The 23,308-nt window shown below is 39.0% G+C and overlaps 1 protein-coding gene across 13 annotated transcripts in view; it reads right to left on the bottom strand.

The window, feature by feature from the left end:
- Positions 1-23,308, bottom strand: part of NAV3 (neuron navigator 3) — an 893,860-nt gene that overhangs the window by 170,275 nt on the left and 700,277 nt on the right. For all 13 annotated transcript variants that reach the window (XM_070788552.1, XM_070788555.1, XM_070788553.1 and 10 more), the window contains one exon: positions 21,723-21,838. In XM_070788552.1, the coding sequence (XP_070644653.1) occupies positions 21,723-21,838 (116 nt within the window). The remainder of the gene's footprint in view (positions 1-21,722; positions 21,839-23,308) is intronic.

The following is a 23,308-nucleotide window of genomic DNA, read 5'->3' as shown; positions in this document are numbered from 1 at the left end:
AGAACTTGATTTGTAATTATTCCTCCACTTTCTACAGGGAACCAGACCATGCACATGTGACACCAAGAGTTGGAACAAAGTCCTAAGCATCTAATCTAGGAACAAGTCTAAACATAAAATAAACAGCTCTGCCAGGGTGACAAATGCTGGCCTTATACAACCTTAACATATCATTCGGGGGCAGAGGGGGCATTAAGCCAGTTTGTTTATGGCCATGCAATAAAGTCCAGGCCAGTAACCTTTTCAAGCTGGTGAATCTGGAAATAAGGAGAACCTGAAAAGGGAGGAGATAAATCATAGTCTCCATTTTGTTCAATGTAGCTCAGGAGTATGTCCAATGATCAGGAATTTTAAATAAAAAGAAAGAAGGAATTAAAAAAAAAGAAAAAAGGCGAGAGGAAGGGGAATGAATGAATTAAGGAGACAGAAGGTAGGAGAGGGAGGAAGAAGAAGACAAAGGAGGGGATGGCAGGGAAGGAGATGCAAAAGGGAAGGAGGGAAAAGAAAAAAACAAGAAGGAAAAGTGAAGGTAGAAAACAGTATTAAATTATTCTGTATTAAATTCCAGAATAAAGACTGTAACATAAACAAACCAAATATCTACAATCTGTTTTAAGAATATAGGTAGATAGTCAACCTGTTTGCTTTTTTTCCACAATATTTATACCATATTAAAAAAAAAATACAGAAAAATTGTACCCATTTAACATTTATATGGACTTCCCTGGTGGCTCAGACAGTAAATTGTCTGTCTACAATGTGAGAGACCTGGGTTCTATCCCTGGGTTGGGAAGATTCCCTGGAGAAGGAAATGGCAACTCACTCCAGTACTCTTGCCTTAAAAATCCCATGGATGGAGGAGCTTGGTGCAGGCTACTGTCCATGGGGTCACAAAGAGTTGGGCATGAATGAGCGATTTCACTTTCTTTCTTTAACATCTATAGAGCATTTAACACCTATAATAGAAACTCACCATTGGTGGGGACATCAAAGATTCTCTGGCCTTACCTCTCAGCCAATGAAGGAACAAATCTTTGTCTCACTAGTCAGGTGGCCATGTGTATCTATCTGAAACCTCTAAGATTAGAAAGACTTCCTCTTCTCCAGTAAGAGCTGGTTCTTTCCAATATTAGACTAATTAGATCTAATTATAAAAACAACTCTGAGGATGAGTAATAATTTGTCTCCATTTAACTTCCACCCAGGGATCCCCATAACTCTGAAACCAAGAGAGCAACTTTACACTACTTTACCATGGTGGGCCCTCAAAAAGACAACTGCTAATTCCGTGGTCAGCCACACATTACTACCTTGTTCGTTTTTCTTCATTCTGGGTGATTGTCAAAGCAACCACCATTCTTCTGCCAGTCTGAAAATCTCTTCCTTTTAATTTACCAATTATTTGAACTGTTGACATATGATTAATAACTGTATTATTATTTTAAACTTAGAAAATATTGAGAAACTTCCCTAATTAACTATATGGAAGTTGCATGCATGTGTACACACACACACACACACACACACACACACAGAGAAATGTTACTCAGTCATAAAAAGAATGAAATAATGCCATTTGTAGCAACAAGCATGAACTTAGAAATTATCATACTATGTTAAATAAATCATATAGAGAAAGACAAATATCATATGATACCACTTATATGTGGAATGTAAAAGAAATGATACAAATAACTTATTTACAAAATAGAAGCTGACATAGAAAGCAAACTGCTGTTGCTGCCGCTAAGTCACTTCAGTCGTGTCCAACTCTGTGCGGCCCCATGGACTGCAGCCCACCAGGCTCCCCCGTCCCTGGGATTCTCCAGGCAAGAACACTGGAGTGGGTTGCCATTTCCTTCTCCAATGCATGAAAGTGAAAAGCGAAAGTGAAGTCGCTCAGTCGTGTCTGACTCTTCGCGACCCCATGGACTGCAGCCTACCAGGCTCCTCCATCCATGGGATTTTCCAGGCCAAGAGTACTGGAGTGGGGTGCCATAGAAAGCAAACTAATGGTTATCAAATGGGACAGGTTGAAGGGGATAAATTAGGAATTTAGGAATTTGGGAGTAAAATATACACACTACTATATATATAAAGTAAACAAGGACCTACTGTATAGCACAGGGTACTTCACTCAATATTTAGTAATAACCTGTATGGGAAAAGAATCTGAAAAAACTATGTGAGTATGCATACATTATATGTGTGTGTGTATATATATATATATATATATATATATATATATATAAATTGAATCACTTTGTTGTACACCTGAAAACAACACATTGTAAATCAACTCTACTTCAATAAAAAAAGAAATAAAAAAGTCGCCCATTGTATCCTCATGCACATGGCATAAACTTTTCCAATCCTAATCCATGTGATTTCTAACCTAGGAGATTAATTTTTTAATTATTTAGTTTAATTTAATAATAGTTTAAATATCAGAACTGTATTTAACTTAGCCCTTAAGACTCTAATTACACCTTCTCCAGAAATTCTTCCTATTCTCCTCTTCATAAATACAACACAGCATATTTGAGAAATGGTTATAAAGAAGTCTATCTCTTATTTCCAAATAATCTGGCAGAACCCTGAAGGAAAAGGAAGGATTTATAAGAAAAATCTTAAAGGGTGACTACAGCCATGAAATTAAAAGACTCTTGCTCCTTGGAAGAAAAGTTATGACAAACCTAGATAGTGTATTAAAAAGCAGAGATATTACTTTGCCAAAAAAGGTCTGTCTAGTCAAAGCTATGGTTTTTTCCAGTAGTCATGTATGGATGTGAGAGTTGGACCATAAAGAAGGCTGAGCACTGAAGAATTGATACTTTAGAACTGTGTTTTAGAAGAGTGTTGGAGAAGACTCTTGAGAGTCCCTTGGACTGCAAGGAGATCAAACCAGTCAATCCTAAAGGAAATAATCCTGACTATTCATTGGAAGGACTGATGCTAAAGTTCCAATACTTTGGCCACCTGATGTGAGGAGCCAACTAATTAGAAGAGACCCTGATGCTGGGAAAGACTGAAGGCAAAAGGAGAAGAGGGTGTCAGAAGATGAGATGGTTAAATAGCATCATGACTCAATGTACATGAGTTTGAGCAAACTCTGTAGATAGAGGAGGACAGGGAAGCCTGGTGTGCTGCAGACCATGGGGTTGCAAAGAGTCAGACACAACTGAGTGATTGAACACAACAGAAAAAAATATCATTACAGTCATAGGAAAGGCAGAGGTAAAGAAGGGGTTTTACTAAAAGTGGCAGAAAAAAAGTAATAGTGAAGGACAAGACCAAACTGGAGACACACTAAAGTGAACACTGATGTGGTGGTATATCTAACACGTCACACAGTAGAGAAGCCGATGATTCTAAGTGGTGGTAAGAGAGGAAGAGTCTTAAGAAAGTGTTTCAGAATGGGAGAAAATAATAGCAAATGAAGCAACTGACAAACAACTAATCTCAAAAATATACAAGCAACTCCTACAACTCAATTCCAGAAAAATAAATGACCCAATCAAAAAATGGACCAAAGAACTAAATAGACATTTCTCCAAAGAAGACATACAGATGGCTAACAAACACATGAAAAGATGCTCAACATCACTCATTATTAGAGAAATGCAAATCAAAACCACTATGAGGTACCATTTCATGCCAGTCAGAATGGCTGTGATCCATAAGTCTACAAGCAATAAATGATGGAGAGGGTGTGGAGAAAAGGGAACCCTCTTACACTGTTGGTGGGAATGCAAACTAGTACAGCCACTATGGAGAACAGTGTGGAGATTCCTTAAAAAACTGGAAATAGAACTGCCTTATGACCCAGCAATCCCACTGCTAGGCATACACACTGAGGAAACCAGAATTGAAAGAGACACATATACCCCAGTGTTCATCGCAGCACTGTTTATAATAGCCAGGACATGGAAGCAACCTAGATGTCCATCAGCAGATGAATGGATAAGAAAGCTATGGTACATATACACAATGGAGTATTACTCAGCCACTAAAAGAATACATTTGAATCAGTTCTAATGAGGTGGATGAAACTGGAGCCTATTATACAGAGTGAAGTAAGCCAGAAAGAAAAACACCAATACAGTATACTAACACATATATATGGAATTTAGAAAGATGGTAACACTAACCCTGTATACGAGACAGCAAAAAAGACACTGACGTATAGAGCAGTCTTTTGGACTCTGTGGGAGAGGGAGAGGGAGAAGGTGGGATGATTTGAGAGATTGGCATTGAAATGTATAATATCATATATGAAACGAGTTGCCAGTCCAGGTTCGATGCATGATACTGGATGCTTGGGGCTGGTGCGCTGGGATGACCCAGAGGGACGGTATGGGGAGGGAGGAGGGAGGAGGGTTCAGGATGGGGAACACGTGTATACCTGTGGCGGATTCATTTTGATACATGGCAAAACCAATACAATATTGTAAAGTTAAAAAATAAAATTAAATTAAATTAAAAAAAAAAAAGAAAGTGTTGAGATGACTTTTACTGGAGGGAGTAAAGAAAGAACAATATTGCCCTTGCACAAGTTTCCCAAAATATACCTTTATATGTATCCTGTCACCAAGCCCTTTCCCTCAGGGAGAACTTTCACATTGCAATCAAACTGCATTTCAATCACCTACCTGCCAATTTCTTAATATTAATAACACTGATATTTGAATTACTTTCAACATTTTTTACATAAACTTTAAGAACACTATATTTTCAGACATTCCATTTTCACTCATCATTTTTTTTTAAACACCTTTATCACATTTTAAGTTTCCTTCTTCCAATCCAGCAGGCATCTTAAGTGTTTGGATTCTTCCCACTGAATCCATTGCTTGTTTACACAGCTTCCCTCATGTTTCAAAACCATCACCTCTCTCCCTCCTCTGGTTTTTCTCCTCATGACATCCACTCATGACACTGCACCACTCATAACCATCAGACAAATGGACATTTCCTCCTAGCACTAACTGAGCAGAACATAATCGCTGCCTCATTCACGTCAGGAAAGATAATAACCAAATCAAAATTTATTGCAGTAAATGTTCTCAATGACCCACAAAAGGCAAGATAAAGTTAAATGTACTTGCAAACCCCCTAAGGATGGCACGAACTTGAAACAGCCTGTAAATTTGTATCCAAGTGATGTCTAGAGAAATAGTGGTGGGGAGAGAATGTCAACCTAAAAGGTAAAATATAAAAGCACAAATAATATGAAATATTTAGTTACAAAAGTTAGAAAAAAATGCATTTAGTGAGAAATGTATTTAGTCACAAAAATGTATTCCGTTTCATTTTTATAACCTTAAATCTAGCTATTATTCCTGAAGGAAGCCTCTTAAGTGTCAGACAAAATAGTAAAGGCTTATACACACATTTTCCAGAAGGCCATAGTCTGAAATTCACTTTGAGTTTTCAACATTAGTGTGAACTGTTTTCTCTTGGCTTGTAATATCTCTTCTCTGAGCAGGACACAGAATAACTGGCTTAGTTTGGTGCTTCTGAATCTTTACCTAACGGCAGACAGACCATTTAAACTGTGTGGTCCTGCTGTTATTTTTCAGGCTTTAATTACATGAATTGTACATGAACACTGCCAGTCCTGTTATCTTTTAGGAGGAAAACAAATTATATATGAATGAACCTTCAGTTCAGTTCAGTTCAGTCACTCAGTCGTGTCCGACTCTTTGTGACCCCATGAATTGCAGCACGCCAGGCCTCCCTGTCCATCACCAACTCCCAGAATTCACTCAGACTCACGTCCATTGAGTCAGTGATGCCATCCAGCCATCTCATCCTCTGTTGTCCCCTTCTCCTCCTGCCCCCAATCCCTCCCAGCATCAGAGTCTTTTCCAATGAGTCAGCTCTTAATAACCTTATTCACAGAGAATTATATCTTCTACAATAGCCATATTACAAACATTATTTTTTAGAGTTTAGCTGTCTGATTTATTTGGAGAAATCACCTTGGTTTTTGTGGATTACCCCCAACAGGGAGTTGGATACAACATTTTTCAACTCATCAGGGTAAATCAGACACATTAGGGGGCAAAAATAGCAAAATATAACTAGCAGTTTTACTAGTTATCTTTTAAATATTCTCCTATATAGTTATAACACAAACCCTAGTCTATCTGATTTATTAGAATATATAAGAATAAAGAATTGAACTCAGGGATCTCTGCCTAAAAACTAACTTGGAAGAGGCCATTTTGAGTCAGAAGCAGAACCCAGTTAAGCACCTGGCAGAAATCCTGAAATTCCTGTGTGCTATGGGCTCGGATATATTTACCGACTTAAAATGCATCATTATTTAGGGAATTGCCTTGCAATGCTTCATTATCCTGATATGATTATTCATATCAGAGCTGTTTGAATAAACTCTTCCTCTCACTTTCTCATCTGCATTTTTGAATACTGGCATCTGTTGGGGGAGAAAAAAGCCTTACGGAGAACAATCCCATAAATACAATTAGCAGATACTCTGTTTAAGAACCATATACTACACAGACACCTATGGAGAGCTGACCCTCTGACACTAATGCTCCAAGTTATTTATGCACAAAAAGGCATGTGTCATATACACACCCACCCACAGCCTGCTATAATTGAACAGAACAACCAACACACGCTGTCAGAAGACTTCACTCTGGTCGTATCTTTGAAAATACTTACATAAGAGGTACTCAGAACAAGATAAATGCTACCACTTTCAAGGTATGATTTGAATCACATCACAAATGTGATTTGATTCTACCCTTTCAGAGTATCAAGAGAAGAAAAAGGAGTTTTCATTCTTAAGACTCCTTTTCTTGCCTTTTTCTGGATGCAGTTTTTGTTTTGTTTTGTTTGTTTGTTTTTATGAGAAGCTTTCATCACAGAAATCACACAATGGTGAAGAAGTAAATCTTCAGTGTTTGATCATCTAGGGTATTGAGATTCAGAAATCACCATTCCTTCAACTGCAGAAACATTCTTCTTCTAAAGCTAAACTGACATGCAAAATGGAGCGATATTTGCCTCTGCTGTCTCTCTAAGCTTTCTTCTTCTAAAGCTGATTCACTGAGATTCCAGAAAATCTCATAAAACCTCTTGTAACAGGAAGGTCTACAAAGAGAATAAAAGCAAACCTATATTTGGCATCAGCTGAATGAATGAATCAGAAACAAAGAGATCACTGGTCTGGTTTAATTCTTGTGATTATAAGGGGTTCTATATGAAGGCCTTTGTGGAAATAAACACACTGATATAAAAGAGGATGTGGTCAATGGTTAAACACTTATGAGTTTTTGAAGAAGGCACCCTATGCTATAAATATGGTACAGTAGAGCACTGGATTTAAAGTATCTCACTTCGCTTTCATATAGTTTACCTATTCAGGCAGGTGGCGAACTAAAGAGTTACTTCAGACTTATTCATACCTAGTTAACTGAAGATTATATCAGAAGTTACTCCTAACAACCATGTCATCAAAAAGGCCTAGTTTGTAAAGCATCATAACAGTTCACACTCATCTACATAGTGATTTGAATAGTTACAATGTACACACTCCTAAATATTTTTTGTCCAACACTTTTTAAAAAGTAGTCAAGCTGTCAGAAGAGACTTCTGCATTTCTGGAAGTCTAACTAGAACGCATGGTGCTTGTCACTGAGGTACAAAGCCATCCTTCAGACACCAGGGAGGCAGCAGGAAAAAGTTGACTGCACAAAAATATTGAGCCACGAGCTCCATCATTCTTCATTTCAAATCTGTGGTGAGGTCACCTTGAGAGAAGTTGAACAAATAGGCCCTACTGATGACTAAGTAAAAAGCACATTTGGAGTTTTAAATCGTGAACACTTAATTATGGCTATCTAGACTCCGAGCCAATAATGCCCAGGGCAGGTGCTTGCTATTCACTTTCTCCATGTAGACTTTACAACTACTTCTCATAGTTCAGTTTGCCAAAGACAATCATTTCAAGACATAAGGAATTTAAAATTCTTTTGAGTCACGGAGGTTTAAAAAAAAAAAAAAAAAAAAAGTCAATAGGAAGAACAGAAGCTCTATGGCTCATGCAAAAGGGCAGCTCCTTAAAACTCCATCCTCCTTTCAGGAGCAGACCCAACTTACCTAACAAGTCAGTGTAAAGGGCCTCTTCCAGATCGCCCAGCATCGTCAGGATGACATCTTCATCCAGATGGGCTGTGCCTTCCCGCAGGCAGCTTTCTCCCTCCTCCTCAGCCCAGCTCCGGCTGAGGCTGCCGGGCCTGGAGGACACATTTTCATCTTCAGACCGGCTGTCTTCATCGCTCTCACCTTCCAAGCCTCTTCTGGAAGTCCACTCCTCTAAGTTCTCACTGCCTGAGCGGCTGGTGGGCAGAAGGCTCCAGGCCCCAGGGAGGCTTGTGTGGTACAGGGACTGCACAGAGCGGGAGGAGCACCTGGAGAGCGAGCGCCTCTCTGCATAGCTGGATTCCCTCTGGCTGGCCTTGGCGGCATTTCCAAACCAGTTGGAAATGCGCACAGCAGGGCGCCTCTCCCCCTCACTGGTGAGGGACAGACTGGTCAGAGATTTCTGCTTCTGAAGACAAGCTCTCTTTGGCCTTACTTCTTTGCTCCGAAACACAGAGAGTTCAGCCGGCCGCTGCATGGCTCTCTTTATTGGCTTCTTTTTCAGTTAGACTTCATATTGTCTTTCTGCACAGAGATGCCAACTGGCCCTTTTGCTTATAATTAACACATGCACTTCAAGAAAAGCCCAGAATCTAACATTCACGTTAGATTCTAGAGCTGTAGCACAATCAATGAGTTGCCCACAATTCAGCTTGCCACGTCATTGCCCTCATCAGCAGTACTCACAAACATTTTGCTTGGACATATCAGAAGCAGAAGAGAGTTCACCAGACACTTCTCCAGCTGCAAAGTAGCACAGGAAGCCAACCACGTTTTCCAATCTTCATCCAATCACATGTCTCAGCAGGGAGATGGGTCCACATTTCCCTCTATCGCTTCTGTATTCCCAAACGCGAGGAAGTGAAGCACAAGCACCCCAGATGTCTCTGCCTGTGCTTTTTTTTTTCCCCTGTCTCTCACCAGCCCTTCACTGATCTGGGTCTGCAGCCCTTAACTCTAGAGGAACTGACACGGTGTAGCATGCACAGCCTCCTCATCAGAGCCCTGTAAGAGCAGATTAAGCACCAAAGCCAGCCCTGCACGAGCCTCTCGTGTTTGAGTATTCCACCTGCATTCGCAGATCTACGGCTCTTCCTTGCTGCTGCAGTGGATGCTGCTGGCTGCCATGGCAGCAAACATCCTGCTAAATTAAAGCAGAGGCACGGAAGCGGCTGTCCAGCCTGGCATGCCACAGGTTTCAAAGCCAAGCCTGAATGAGATGCTACACGATTAACCCTCTTCACATTTAAATCACTCTAGGCTACCCTGCCTCAGATACAGAGGCGCGCGCGCGCGCGCACACACACACACACACACACACACACTTACTCACTCTTACACATAACACACTCCGCGACACTGAGAAAGACAGACTAATTCTCCATAGCTGCAGGCAGCCGAAGCAGGCAGATCTGTCTTCTGAATGTTGGGATTCGTGCTACAAAAGCACAAATCAAATTCAAGAGTGTAAAGGACCTAAAAAACACTCTCCACCGGCAGGCAGATAATGGTTTAAAGGGAAAGACTTCACCTTCTCTTTCAAAGAGCAAATTCAAGGGCTTTTTATTTTGAGGATATTTAGTATTATACAATCCTACTGTACAATAAAAATCAAGATTTCTTCCTATAAAAACAGCAAAAAATAAAACCTTTAAAAGTTTTTTTTTTTTTTTAAATTTTGAGAAGGGATATTTTTACTCAAAGCATATAATTGAGAGTTAATGGCTAAGTGTGTGGAAGACAGTGACGTGCCAAAAACATAAAATGTATATTATGTTTTCTGACATGGAACATTTTTCCTAGTCTATTCTATAAACCTATCACTTTGTAATCTGTGTAAGATCTTTATTTTTAATATTTTGATAAAAAGCAGAAAACCTAAAGGGTAAGTTTCTTGTATTTATCTTGCACTGGTTACAATTGCCATCCTGAAATTCTGATTTTAGGAAGACTTTGAAAATACTTATCAAATGTAGTAGAGACCATGTTCTACTGAGAGTTAATGAGAAGAGTATCAAGGAAAAGCTTATGAGATTGTTTCTGTCCGTAAACATTCCTCTCCAAAAGGGGAAGCATGGAGAAACAGATTAAAATATTTGTGTCATTCAAAGTGATATAATTCCCTAGCACATAATTTTCTGAGCTAATATGATCTAATTAATTCTGATTTTTCACCTCATATTGCTAACTTCAACTATGTGTTGTTGTTATTTGCTCAGTCATGTCAGATTCTTTTGCAACCACATGGACTGTAGCCCAGCAGGCTCCTCTGTCCGTTGGATTCACCAGGTAAGAATACTGGAGTGGATTGCCATTTCCTTCCCCAGGGGATCTTCCTGACCCAGGGATCGAGCCCTTGTATCCTGCATTAGCAGGTGGATTCTTTACCACTGAGCCACCAGGGAAGGCCAAAGCTGGGGGTAGGGGGATGCCCGATCTTCTAACTATATACATTATCATTACAATGTACACTGCCTACACCTTTACATAGATAACAACTTACTTTGCAAAATAATTGTTTCTTACGCTCAAGCTCAAGAGGGACCACGAGTACACAGATACATAAAAGAGAATCAGATGGAAAGAATGGCAATTATTTGTGATAAAAAATTTTGCGACTAAATGAACCTGTGAATTTTAAGTACAGATTCTCAATTCTCCACTCGTCAAAAATAAATTATGTTTATATAAAATGTGCTTAAGTCTCCCCTGCTGGCTCAGTGGTAAAGAATCCACCTGCTAATGCTAGAGCCTCAGGTTTAGTCTCTGATGCTGGTAGATCCCACCTGCTGCACGCAGAGCAACTAAGCACCACAACTCTTGACTCTGTGCCTAGGGCCTGGGATTAGCAACTACTGAAGCCCGCCTGCCCCAGAGTCTGTGCTCTGCCACAAGAGGAGCCACCCAACTGGGAGCTCACACACTGAAACTAAAGAGCAGCCCTGCTGGCGGCAGCCAGAGAAAAGCCCGTGCTGCAACAAAGACCTAGCACAGCCAGAGATAAATAAATATATAAATATATCGTGTTTAAATAAAATAAGGGTACAAAGGCTAAATCACAGAAACCGAAAACTGTCCTTCTACGACATCATTTTATAAAGTGTTTTTTTTAAAGATTAGAATGCTACTCCACTTTGGAGTTTTGTTTTGCTTTGTTCTTTCTTGACTTGGAGTTATTGTGATCCAGTGAATCACTAGATTACAAGACCAGAGTAAATTTGCTAAGGTTAGAAAACATTAATTTGTTTGATAGGTATTATGCTGAAGTACACATGTAGCATCTTCTAAAGTCTTACAGATTCACCAAAAATGGAATTCTTATGCTTTAGGCATTAACAGTTGAGCATATATAAGTAAAAGCAATAATGATGCCCTCTCTTTATACAAGGAAACTTGTGTACCAGTCAGCTTAGACCAGCGGTTCTCAAACCTAAATGTTCAGAACCTCTCTGAGGGTTTATTACAACTTAGCTGGCGGTGCCCCATCCCCAGCCCTATTCATTCAGACAGTCTGAAAGGAGCTTGAGACGTTGCATGTCTAACGTATTCCTAGGTGATGTAGTAGATACTGATGGCTCTGGAACCCCACTTTAAGAACTTATAGGCTGAGACTAGTGGTTTTCAACTGGGTCCTCCTGAGGGGACATTTAGCAGAATTAGGAGACAGTTTTGTTTGTCACAAATGGGGATGTGGTGTTTCTGACACCTTGGAGAAGAGGCCAATGATGCTGCTACACACGATACATTGACAGGGAACCTCCTCCCACCCGACAAAGAATTATGCAGACTGCATGTCAGTGGTTCCAAGGTTGAGAAATTCTGGCTTAGATTAAGTTATACTATATTTATAAATGATTTTGAAATGTCAGTGGCTTACAGTAACAAAGATGCACTTTTGCTCACATTAATGTCCACTCTATGTTGGCTGCAGTTCTGATCCAGGTACCCTTCATACTAAGAGCCATACTAAAAGAACAACTTCCCATAGTTGGGGATAAGAGGGAAAAAGAGATGAGAAATACCAGATTCTGCTCAAGAATGGCTCATGTCATTTTTCCATCCATAATTACTGGTCAAACGAATCCACATGGTCCATTCTGATTCAGTGGGGCAAAACATATAATCTTCCTGTAGGAGTGAATTTAGGAAGAGGTGGCTAAGTCCACTGGATTAAGTAACGAGAAGCTGGTTATTTTGAAGACATAATCCTAATAGAGAAAAGCATTAAAAGGGCATTTGTGTTTGTTTCTTTGTTTAAAGACACTGTCAAGTTGTAGTTATAGTAGTTCTTCCTCTGGGAACTATATCCTTAAGTCCTTAAGTCTACCCTGAACAACAGCTGGGAACCTAATTATTGCTTCTCTAGAGGCAGTTATCTCTTCTTGCTTTGGGAGTACATTTAAACATGGGTGTATTCATATGTATTTATATTAAACTGTTTAAATGTATGTTACACAAGGTGGAAGAGGAAGCCTCAGGGCATAATAGACAAACACCCCCAATCAATGATGAAGATGTGAATCACTCTAATTTAGCCAATACCTCACATAAAACATAGCTACTACAATGTTCTGAGAAGGAATGTTTTTGAGCTCTTTAGTAAGCATAATTATAAAGTAACTATTTAAGTAGAAGATCTAAACTGATTTAAAATGACCCGAGCTTGATCATCTTAGTCTTTATAAATGTCCAAGAAAGAGGCAAGATAAATAATCACTTACAAAGATCTTAAATATGAAGTATTTCCCATTATTCAATACAAAGTCTGGAAAGTCAGAAAAAGACGCATGTAACCATTAGTTTCTCTCTCTGTTTAATCTAAATTCTTACTTCCTGAATCCATCCAATTATTTAATTAAGTTTTTACAAATGACGTATTAGCTTTGCTGATTCTGTTTCAGTTTGGCATCTACCATCATTTTTTAGTTGAATATAAATTCTAGATAAAGGTGAAAAAGTGGATTAAATAAATGTGATACACATTGGTAGATAGCCCTATGCAAAACAAGGGACATGTGTAGATGTATGTACTAAAAAATATCTAAAAACTTTCTAAATGATTCCAGTGAAATGAAAAGTAAAGCCCACTTAGCATCTGGCAGAATCTCTTGGCACTTGATGAAAGGGATGGGTTCTGTGGCCAAATTCTTTTTGTCAATGAAATAAAGAATAAAACCCAAGCCAAGCAGTAAAATCTAAACCGCTATTTCAGCTGAACTTGTAATACTGAAAGGATGGCATGACTCCTAAAGGATAGGCTGGAAGCAAGAAGCTTACTCACTCTGTGTCACAAATTTCATGAAGCACATCACCTGACTGCAATACTTAATAGAAACATCATCATCAGATTGGGTGAGTATTACTAGTTTGCTCCCCAAGAACATGAGAAACAATAGGAAACTTGGGAGAAATACATAGAGACTTTGGAGGGATATAAGGTTTCCAAACTGTAAAAGTCTTGGGCTTTCTCTAGAAAATGCTATTTTATTGAGTGTCATGCATTTCTGACATTTATATTTACACCTCAATTTAACTACACTTCTAACTTCTGGGACCATTTAATCACGAAGACACTGTTCTTATTAATTCACATGAGTTATATAGCAAGCTGAGCTTCCTAGGTAACTTAGTGAATCCCTCTAACAATTCTGTTTTTCAAAATGAACCATTCAGGTTTGCTCCTTAACAGTATCAGAGAACTTTACAGGTCATGCCTCTCACAGGTCACGCAATAGAGGTGCTTTTAATGTTTGTTTAAGCACAGACAGGGATTTTCTTGGGTAACACAACATAAAAGTGCAGGGAAGAAGGAAGAGAGAGTTTCTGACATGGCTTGTTCAAGAGCTCAGACATTGAGCTAATTCTCTCCTACTTCAGGTTCTGTTTTCTCTACATTTGTTTCACGGAGGGTGAAGGTAACTGCCAGCACCTCCAAGCTTTCTTTTGATTAACTTAGGATCTAGTGGAAAAACACAGGTCTGTTTCCTAACAGTCAGGTAAAGTTCTGAGACTGATTCTCACTGGTTCCAATTCAACTGACTTGGGTCACATGTCCACCGCTGAAAGAGTCACTGTGGTCAATAGAATGGGTTGTTCTGAAAGGATCTGCTTGGATAAATTTCATCTGAACCATATGAACAAAGGTTGATGAGGCTGTGGTTGGTTCCCAAAAAGAAAATCAAGGCACTGTTTTTAGAAGATGTGGCAATGCAATCAGGTAAGACTGTACCAGGACATCATGTCCACTGTGAAGCCAATAATATTTAATATACAGAGCTTCTAACTTGATTGAGCCCCTTTCTAAATAATGCAATTTTGTATATTTAAAATTATTTTCAGGCTTTTCCAAATTGTATAGCCTCTAAAAATTCACAAAATCTGATCTTATCCAGCCAAGACTAACTGCATCAGAGGAGTTCTATATTATTTACATGTATGAGGTCCCCATAGCAACATTTAGCAGTAAAGGTTCAACAATACCATGAGCATTGAAACTGTGGGTTAAGAAAATCCCAAATGTGCTCAGTTTTACAACAAGAAATAGATGAACATAGTAAGGTAAGTAATTTTTTTTCAAATTTTTTTTTCATTGAAGTTGCTTTTCCCTGGAATATTATATACTGATTTCTTTATCCATTAGAATTCTACTGTACACATGTGATCTTCTTTTAAGCCCTAAATAAATCTTTACAGCAAAGTTAGTTGTTCCCATAAGTCTAGTAATTCAATTATTCATGGTGTTAAACTTTGTCTCTTATTCTTCTATAGGAGAACTCATGTCTTAGTCATGTTTGTTTTCCTAGTCTTTGGCATGCTTGGCATTTATAAAGTACCGGTGATGATTATGGAATATAAACCATATCTCACAACAATCCTGTGAGTTTATTAAGCATAATTATAGTCACCTCATAAAAAAAAGGGAACCAAGAAACAGTTCAAACCGCTAAATAATAGCAGTGCAAAAGCCAGAATTATTTTTTTCTACTTCCTAGAACATTTACCTTCTCATATCTCACACTGTCTTTGAAGAAGTTTTCTATGGGCCAGTCTAAGGTATGGCTTAGCAATAAAATCAAGTGTTTGTGTACTTTGTGGTTTCTGTAGCAATAAGAGAAATCAGAAAGAGAAAGAAAGTGGTGGAAAGGATCGAGAAAAGTTGTGTTTTTTTTATTATGATTGGAGAGAGAGCAGCATCCTGTGGGCTATAGAGTGATTTGGTATAGAGGGAGATATTAAAGAGGTAGACGGCCCAGTGGGATGGTATGGGGAGGGAGGAGGGAGGAGGGTTCGGGATGGGGAACACATGTATACCTGTGGCAGATTCATTTTGATATTTGGCAAAACTAATACAATTATGTAAAGTTTAAAAATAAAATAAAATTGGAAGAATTTAAAAAAAAAAGAAAAGCAGAGATATGACTTTGCCAACAAAAGTCTGTCTAGTCAAGGCTATGGTTTTTCCAGTGGTCATGTATGGATGTGAGAGTTGGACTGTGAAGAAAGCTGAGCACTGAAGAATTGATGCTTTTGAAGTGTGGTGTTGAAGAAGACTCTTGAGAGTCCCTTGGACTGCAAGGAGATCCAACCAGTCCATCCTAAAGGAGATCAGTCCTGGGTATTCATTGGAAGGACTGATGCCGAAGCTGAAACTCCAATACTTTGGCCACCTCATGTGAAGAGTTGACTCATTGGAAAAGACCCTGATGATGGGAGGGATTGGGGGCAGGAGGAGAAGGGGATGACAGAGGATGAGATGGCTGGATGGCATTACCAACTCGATGCACATGAGTTTGAGTGAACTCCGGGAGTTGGTGATGGACAGGGAGGCTTGGCATGCTGCAATTCATGGGGTCACAAAGAGTCGGACATGACTGAGCAACTGAACTGAAAAGATATGGGATGTTGCACACTAATCAGTTGCCTTTTACTATCTCTGGAATAAAATCATAGAAATTACATGTCATTACAAAAAAAAAAAAAAAAAGAGGTAGAAAAGAAACTAATTCAAGTAAAAATGGAGTAAACAGATATACAAGCTGACCATTGGAAAAGACCCTGATGCTGGGAAATATTGAAGGCAGGAGGAGAAAGAGACAACAGAGAATTAGATAGTTGGATGGCATCACTCACTCAATGGACATGAATTTGAGCAAGCTCTGGGAGATAAAACAGGGATGCCTGGTGTGCTGCAGTCCATGGGGTCACAAAGAGTTGAACACGACTTAGCAACTGGACAACAACAAATAAGTATAAATGCTGGGCATGGGTAGGTATGGTGGCAGGGGTTTGTGAATTTTTTTTTCTCTGCTTAAGTGGTATTAGAGATTTGAGAAGCAGAGAAAAGGTATAAAATTGTCATCCAAAACCTTGAGATTGTTCTTAGATGACAAAAAACAATAAACACACCAGAGAAATACAGAATGATTGCCAGGCAGCATTAATTACTCAGTTGAGGTTGGTGGTCATGAATGTAAAGCCAATCACATCAACATGTCATGTGTTTTTCTCCAGGTTCATTCATTGCTGGTACAGACTAGGTGGAGATTTGAATGTCACTAGGTCAGGAAGCAACAGTTTGAACTGGACATGGAACAACAGACTGGTTCCAAATAGGAAAAGGAGTACGTCAAGGCTGTATATTGTCACCCTGCTTATTTAACTTGTATGCAGAGTACATTATGAGAAATGCTGGACTGGAAGAAACACAAGCTGGAATCAAGATTGCCAGGAGAAATATCAATAACCTCAGATATGCAGATGCCACCACCCTTATGGCAGAAAGTGAAGAGGAACTCAAAAGCCTCTTAATGAAAGTGAAAGAGGAGAGTGAAAAAGTTGGCTTAAAGCTCAACATTCAGAAAACGAAGATCATGGCATCTGGTCCTATCACTTCATGGGAAATAGATGGGGAAACAGTGGAAACAGTGTCAGACTTTATTTTTTGGGCTCCAAAACCACTGCAGATGGTGACTGCAGCCATGAAATTAAAAGATGCTTACTCCTTGGAAGGAAAGTTATGACCAACCTAGATAGCATATTCAAAAGCAGAGACATTACTTTGCCAACAAAGGTCCGTCTAGTCAAGGCTATGGTTTTTCCTGTGGTCATGTATGGATGTGAGAGTTGGACTGTGAAGAAGGCTGAACACCGAAGAATTGATGCCTTTGAACTGTGGTGTTGGAGAAGACTCTTGAGAGTCCCTAGGACTGCAAGGAGATCCAACCAGTCCATTCTGAAGGAGATCAGCCCTGGGATTTCTTTGGAAGGAATGATGCTGAAGCTGAAACTCCAGTACTTTGACCACCTCATGCGAAGAGTTGACTCATTGGAAAAGACTCTGATGCTGGGAGGGATTGGGGGCAGGAGGAGAAGGGGACGGCAGAGGATGAGATGGCTGGATGGCATCACTGACTCGATGGACGTGAGTCTCAGTGAACTCCGGGAGTTGGTGATGGACAGGGAGGCCTGGCGTGCTGGGATTCATGGGGTCGCAGAGAGTCGGACATGACTGAGCAACTGAACTGAACTGAACTGAGGTCTATGTTTCATCCAATGAGTACAATGAAGTAAGAGAGGGGTAAGTGAGTAAAGAGTACTTGCAAAAGTAAAATCATATTCCGTCACTATCGGAATTCATCTGATTAAGGAAGGAAGGACATGTAGAGTTTGATGAGGGTAAGTAAAAGGTAGTGGGATCAGCAATTTAGACATCTTAGAATCAGTAGTGTTGTCAGAGAATGAAAGGGAGCGCACTGAAAAGAAAGGAGGTTGTCATGAGCAAGAGTGGGCTGCATGCTAGTGGGATTATAGCGAAGGTGCAGATTCTGATGATGCCCAGATCTAGGGTATGAACAGGAGAGTAAGTAGCTCAAGGAGGGATAAGAAGACAAGATCATTAGAAGAAACGCCAGGGTTTGCCATCTCACTGGTCTACTTCCCTATGACTATCATCCTCTCATCACTGCTCTACCAGTATTCTCTCACCTGGATTTCTCCAATTATGGCACTCCAATGATAGCTTACTGAATACAAGGGAATATCTTTCCTTCATGAAATCTCCAGTTTGCATTGACAGAAATTTCCAATATTCCACCACAGACTCACTTTAAACACATGATCATAAGAATGACACAATCAAATCAGCCTCGTTTAGGCACTTATTTGCCATTTTCTTTCTTTTATTATATTCCTATCTAAATTATAGACTCAAATCTATGATTCTACAACAATAATTATTATAAAAACTAATATTATACCTTCTAATAAATCCATCAGGCTATTGTATAACGTTAAAGTCTAGTTTATATTTCACTTTCAAATATTTCATTAAAACCAGAACATTAAATGGAAATTTTTTTAAAAAATTCCAGTTTTACTGAGATACAATTGGCATATAGTACTGTATAAGTTTAAGGTGTAAAACATAATGATTTGACTTACATAAGTAGAAATATTAGCTGGAAGTATGAAAAAATGATCAAATGGTCAAAAGAATAAAGAAACTGAAGAAAGAATCAAACATGCTATTGCTTCAGAGATACTAAGTGATATACTAATTTCAGAAAAATAAGTTTCTTTGTAAAATTCACATAAAAATCTGAAGTCAAAGTGTAATAAATTCATTTTCTGCTACAGATTTGAGTTCTTGTAATTTGTAGGCATACTGATACTATTTGAAGGCATTCATGAATAAAGAAACATGTAAAACATATACATCTCCATACCACACTATGTTTAAATAATATATAGTCACAATACAGATACATATCATCAATCACCATGGGGTTATCTGAAACTATGGGAAACCAACACCTTCTCCTAGTGATTGAAAAAAATCTACAAATTGTTCAAGCAATTCCCCCCATAACATCCCCATAGCTATGCCTTGGCATTACCATTTCAACCCTTACCCTGCACTGACCCATTTTAATTACCACTTGAAAACTCTAAAGCCGAATACCATGGATGTTATTTCCAAAAGGAACCCTTGGGATGCTGTGCTGTCATTGTTGTCAGTATCCATGGGTGGATACTGCAGTAATGGCTAATGCTTGCTGAAGTGTTTAAAGTCTGATGAAGTGAGGAAGTTTCTTAACTTCCAAATTTGTGATATGGTTAGGCTCATGAGCTTCAGAGCAGTATTTTGAGTCCTTGGAGTACTGTGGTAATTAAAAAAATAAAATAAATAGTCCTTTTAGGTTTTTACTTAGACAAGGGCTGAGCCAGAGATTTATTGAACTAACAAATATACCTCTATGTCTATGCATTCTTATACTTGGAAACAGATAAAATGTTCTTCAAGCCTCTTCCCCCTTGTTGTTGTTCAGTCGCCCAGTCATGTCCAACTCTTTGTGACCCCATGGACTGCAGCATGCCAAGCTTCCCTGTCCCTCACCATCTCCTGGAGTTTGCCCAAGTTCATGTTCATCACATCAGTGATGCCATCATCAGTGATGCCATTCAGTGATCTCATCCTCTGATTTCTGCCTTCTCCTTCCCTCAATCTTTCCCAGAATCAGGGACATTTTCTCCTTAGGAGCATTGTATTGTGTTAAGAGCCTACTTAGCTCCTTGTGAATATTGAGCTGTATATAATACAATTATACCAAAAGGCTTCGCTATGTGCCTAGGCTTATCCAGATCCTAGGAAAAACAATGCACTAATGCTGAGAATCTGACAAATTGGGTCTGGAATTTGTATATGGCTTTTTTTTTTTTTTACATTATTTATATAAAATGAAAAAATTTTCCATAATTAGATTTTTCACAGAACACACATTTAGAGCCACTCTGCAGAAATATACAAAATAATACAGAATTGAAGATAAAGTAGGGTTGGATTGACCATGAAAATTTAACATTCCCACCTTGCGGGGAGCCAGCGGGAGGACCTCCACCCGTGGCAAAGGTCATGAGGAAGGAGGCTCGACATACACAAAGGCGGGATCGAGCCTCAGGAGTCCCCCTGGAAATTCTCGAGCATCTACCCCCATAACCAGAGACTGCCTACTTTACTACTTTGTGCTCTCACCTACACCTCTGCCTTTATGGGGGGCTGCCCCCAACCACCTCTTTTGGAGAAGGAGTTAACTTAGAGCTCCAGTTAATAAAAACTCCTGGGCGTGACAAGAGTGTTTTAACCTACAAACTCCTCTGAAGGTTCTCTAGCCTGCCTGACAGGCTTGTCTGGCCACATGTGATTGCTCACAGCCTCCCAACCATGAGAGGCACAAGATGCTTTAAACCTTCTAAAAACAGGTTCCTTAGAAAAGTTAGAAAACCATTAGTATAAGTATAGTGGGCTGACTAGAAATTGTTTTGGTGACGGGTTTTTCATTTGTTGAGCCAATGTTTGTTGCTAAGTCTCCACATCCCCTGCCCTTACACACATTAATGAATATATGGAAGAAATAAGTATTATTTTTTGATATTTGATATTAATCACGTTAGACCTTAGGCTAAGTAAATTCTTTCCTTAACTAAAACCCACCACATCCTCACCCTATAGGAATGTAACTTTATCTGGTACCTTTGGAAGGTGGAGTCTTTTTTAAGAATAATCAACCCTGGAGAAATAAGTGTCCTGGTTGACTGACTGCTGTCACAAGGAAAGGGCCATAAATTGTCAGCAGACCCCCTGGCCAGAAGATGATGTAACACCCCTAAGACCTCTGTATACTGTATATTTGTATGAAGCACCTGACTTTGATAAAAGTCAGGACTGCTGACCCCACGTGACTTTTGCATAACATCTCAGTGTATAAAAGTAGACCATGGAAAATAAAGAATGGGGATCAGTTTCTCGAAATACTGGTCTCCCCACGTCGCTCTCTCTCAAACTCTGGCTGAGTCTCCATCTGGAGCACAGAACCCACCAAGCTTACTAATTTTGCCTGGGCTTCTAAGATCTGACCGGGGAGGCCTCAGTGTCTCCTCTCCTTTGGGAGAATGGAAGGATGCCTGCGGCCTACATAAGTGATGCAAACTTCTTGTCTTGAAGTTTTATTAGTCTCCCGCGTAAACCAAGCTACTCAGCCTCTTTTCTCCACTGAATTTTCCTACTGAGCTATCCTCATTCTATTACTCTTTACATCTCTAATTAATATCTAATTGAAGCTATTGTATCCTGATCCTTGCCGACGCCGTCCCCGCTTTGAGCTCCCTGGATCAGCCGAGGCTGGACCTCGGCACCACCTGATCATTAATATTTTTTAAATCTGCAAATACATCCAAGGACTGCCTTATTAACAACAGAAGTTTCTCCAGATTATCTCTGAGAGTATTCAACTTGACTGAGGGCAACAATTACTTAAAATCTCAGCCTCTGAGAGCACTACCCTTCTTTATAGAATTCTTTACAGAACAACAAAGAGATCATTCTAAGCAGAACAGTCAAATACCTAAACATCTCTGAAGCATGAAATGTACACAGTCCATATATGCCTAAGGGAAAACAGTATAGCACAAACATGACTTAATAAAAAAGACTTATGTAGAGAGATTACAAGAATTCTGAGTTTGACCTATGCATCAATCAGGTCACTTACCAGATATCTCCTCTAGGCACTGCTTAGCTGTCTTACTGTATGATAAATCCATCTTGGTAGGGCTGGTGCAGGAGTCGGCAGATGGTAAAGAAGTCCCTTCATTTTCTGGATGAGCTCTGAAATTAACCAAGAAGACAGAAATGCAGATTGCTGTCATCAGTGACTCATCAAAGTTCTCTAACACAGGAAGAAATCAATGTATTAAAAGTTTTCTATTAAGGTGAATGAGCATTTCTTTATGTCTGAGAAATTTCTTTATTTTTCACATAAAACTGAGACACACTGGTTGTAGTGAGATATTAAATCAGATTTCCTTATTTTTCACATACAACCCAAGTTGTAATGAGATGTTAAATCAGATTTCTTAGACTTTTCTAAGTTTGAAAGCTTGTAATTACCAATGTATTCTTTTTTGACAAAAGGTTTGAAAAGATTCTTTTTTTTCTTTTTGCTGTTTTAGATAAAGTCTGGCTAAATTGTGTTCTTTTGAGAATAATAAAAGCATTGAAAATAACTCAAATATTCTTTCCCTGCAAATTCTATAAAATATATCCTAAAATACAAAGTATATATAAAATAAATACTGACTTTGCTATGGGCTATAAATGCCACTATGATGTTTTCATTTCAGAAAAAAAGTCAATCAAAAAGAAATTCTCATTCTGAAAATACCCTTTTTATATTGTTTTATATTTGTCTATATATATACATGGATATGTATTTGTGTGTGATTAATATGTAAAGATTGGGTCTAATTAAATAAAAAGCTCTCCACAGAGGGACCTCACATGTTTTGATAGTCCAGTCTTCATGCAATGTTTTAAGAGGCTCTCTCCTAGTTGCTGCTGTTGCTAAGTTGCTTCAGTCGTGTCCGACTCTGTGAGACCCCATAGACGGCCTCCTACCAGGCCCCCCCGTCCCTGGGATTTTCCAGGCAAGAACACTGGAGTGGGTTGCCATTTCCTTCTCCAATGCATGAAAGTGAAAAGTGAAAGTGAAGTCGCTCAGTCGTGTCCGACTCTTAGCAACCCATGGACTTCAGCCCACCAGGCTCCTCTGTCCATGGATTTTCCAGGCAAGAGTACTGGAGTGGGGTGCCATTGCCTTCTCCATCTCTCTCCTTATGCGGTTTCAAAATCTACAAATATTTGGTCAAGAATACCACATATTTAGAAAGTCCTCACCATGAAGTACAAGAGAAAGAAGGAGACAAGCAATACAGCACTGCACCCTGGACTTTGTTCTTCATAGTTACCTCATTGGTTTGGGGTCCCATTCCTACAGGGTTTGGACCATGGAAAGTAATCACTAAATATTTCTTACTTTTAAAAAAATCTAAAAAGAATATTTATATGTGAAAGAAAAATCAGTATATCTTTAATAAATTTTCACTTAATATCTCACTTTTATGTTAAATCCTGATTTTGTTTAAGAGAAAATAAAGTGTAGTCACCGATGTTAGAAATTTTTTTTTTATTTATAAGATATGTCTAGAAAGTCTGAAAAATTCATTAGGATCTTAATAAATCATGGAAAATTAAATGCTGTGTGTATGTATATAGGAATTGATATAATAAAAGAAAGAT

Source organism: Bos indicus, chromosome 5 (genome assembly GCF_029378745.1).
Source record: "Bos indicus isolate NIAB-ARS_2022 breed Sahiwal x Tharparkar chromosome 5, NIAB-ARS_B.indTharparkar_mat_pri_1.0, whole genome shotgun sequence".
In the NCBI taxonomy this organism is placed as follows: Eukaryota; Metazoa; Chordata; class Mammalia; order Artiodactyla; family Bovidae; genus Bos; species Bos indicus.
Note: the sequence above shows the minus strand (reverse complement) of the source record. Positions and strands in the feature narration are given on the sequence as shown.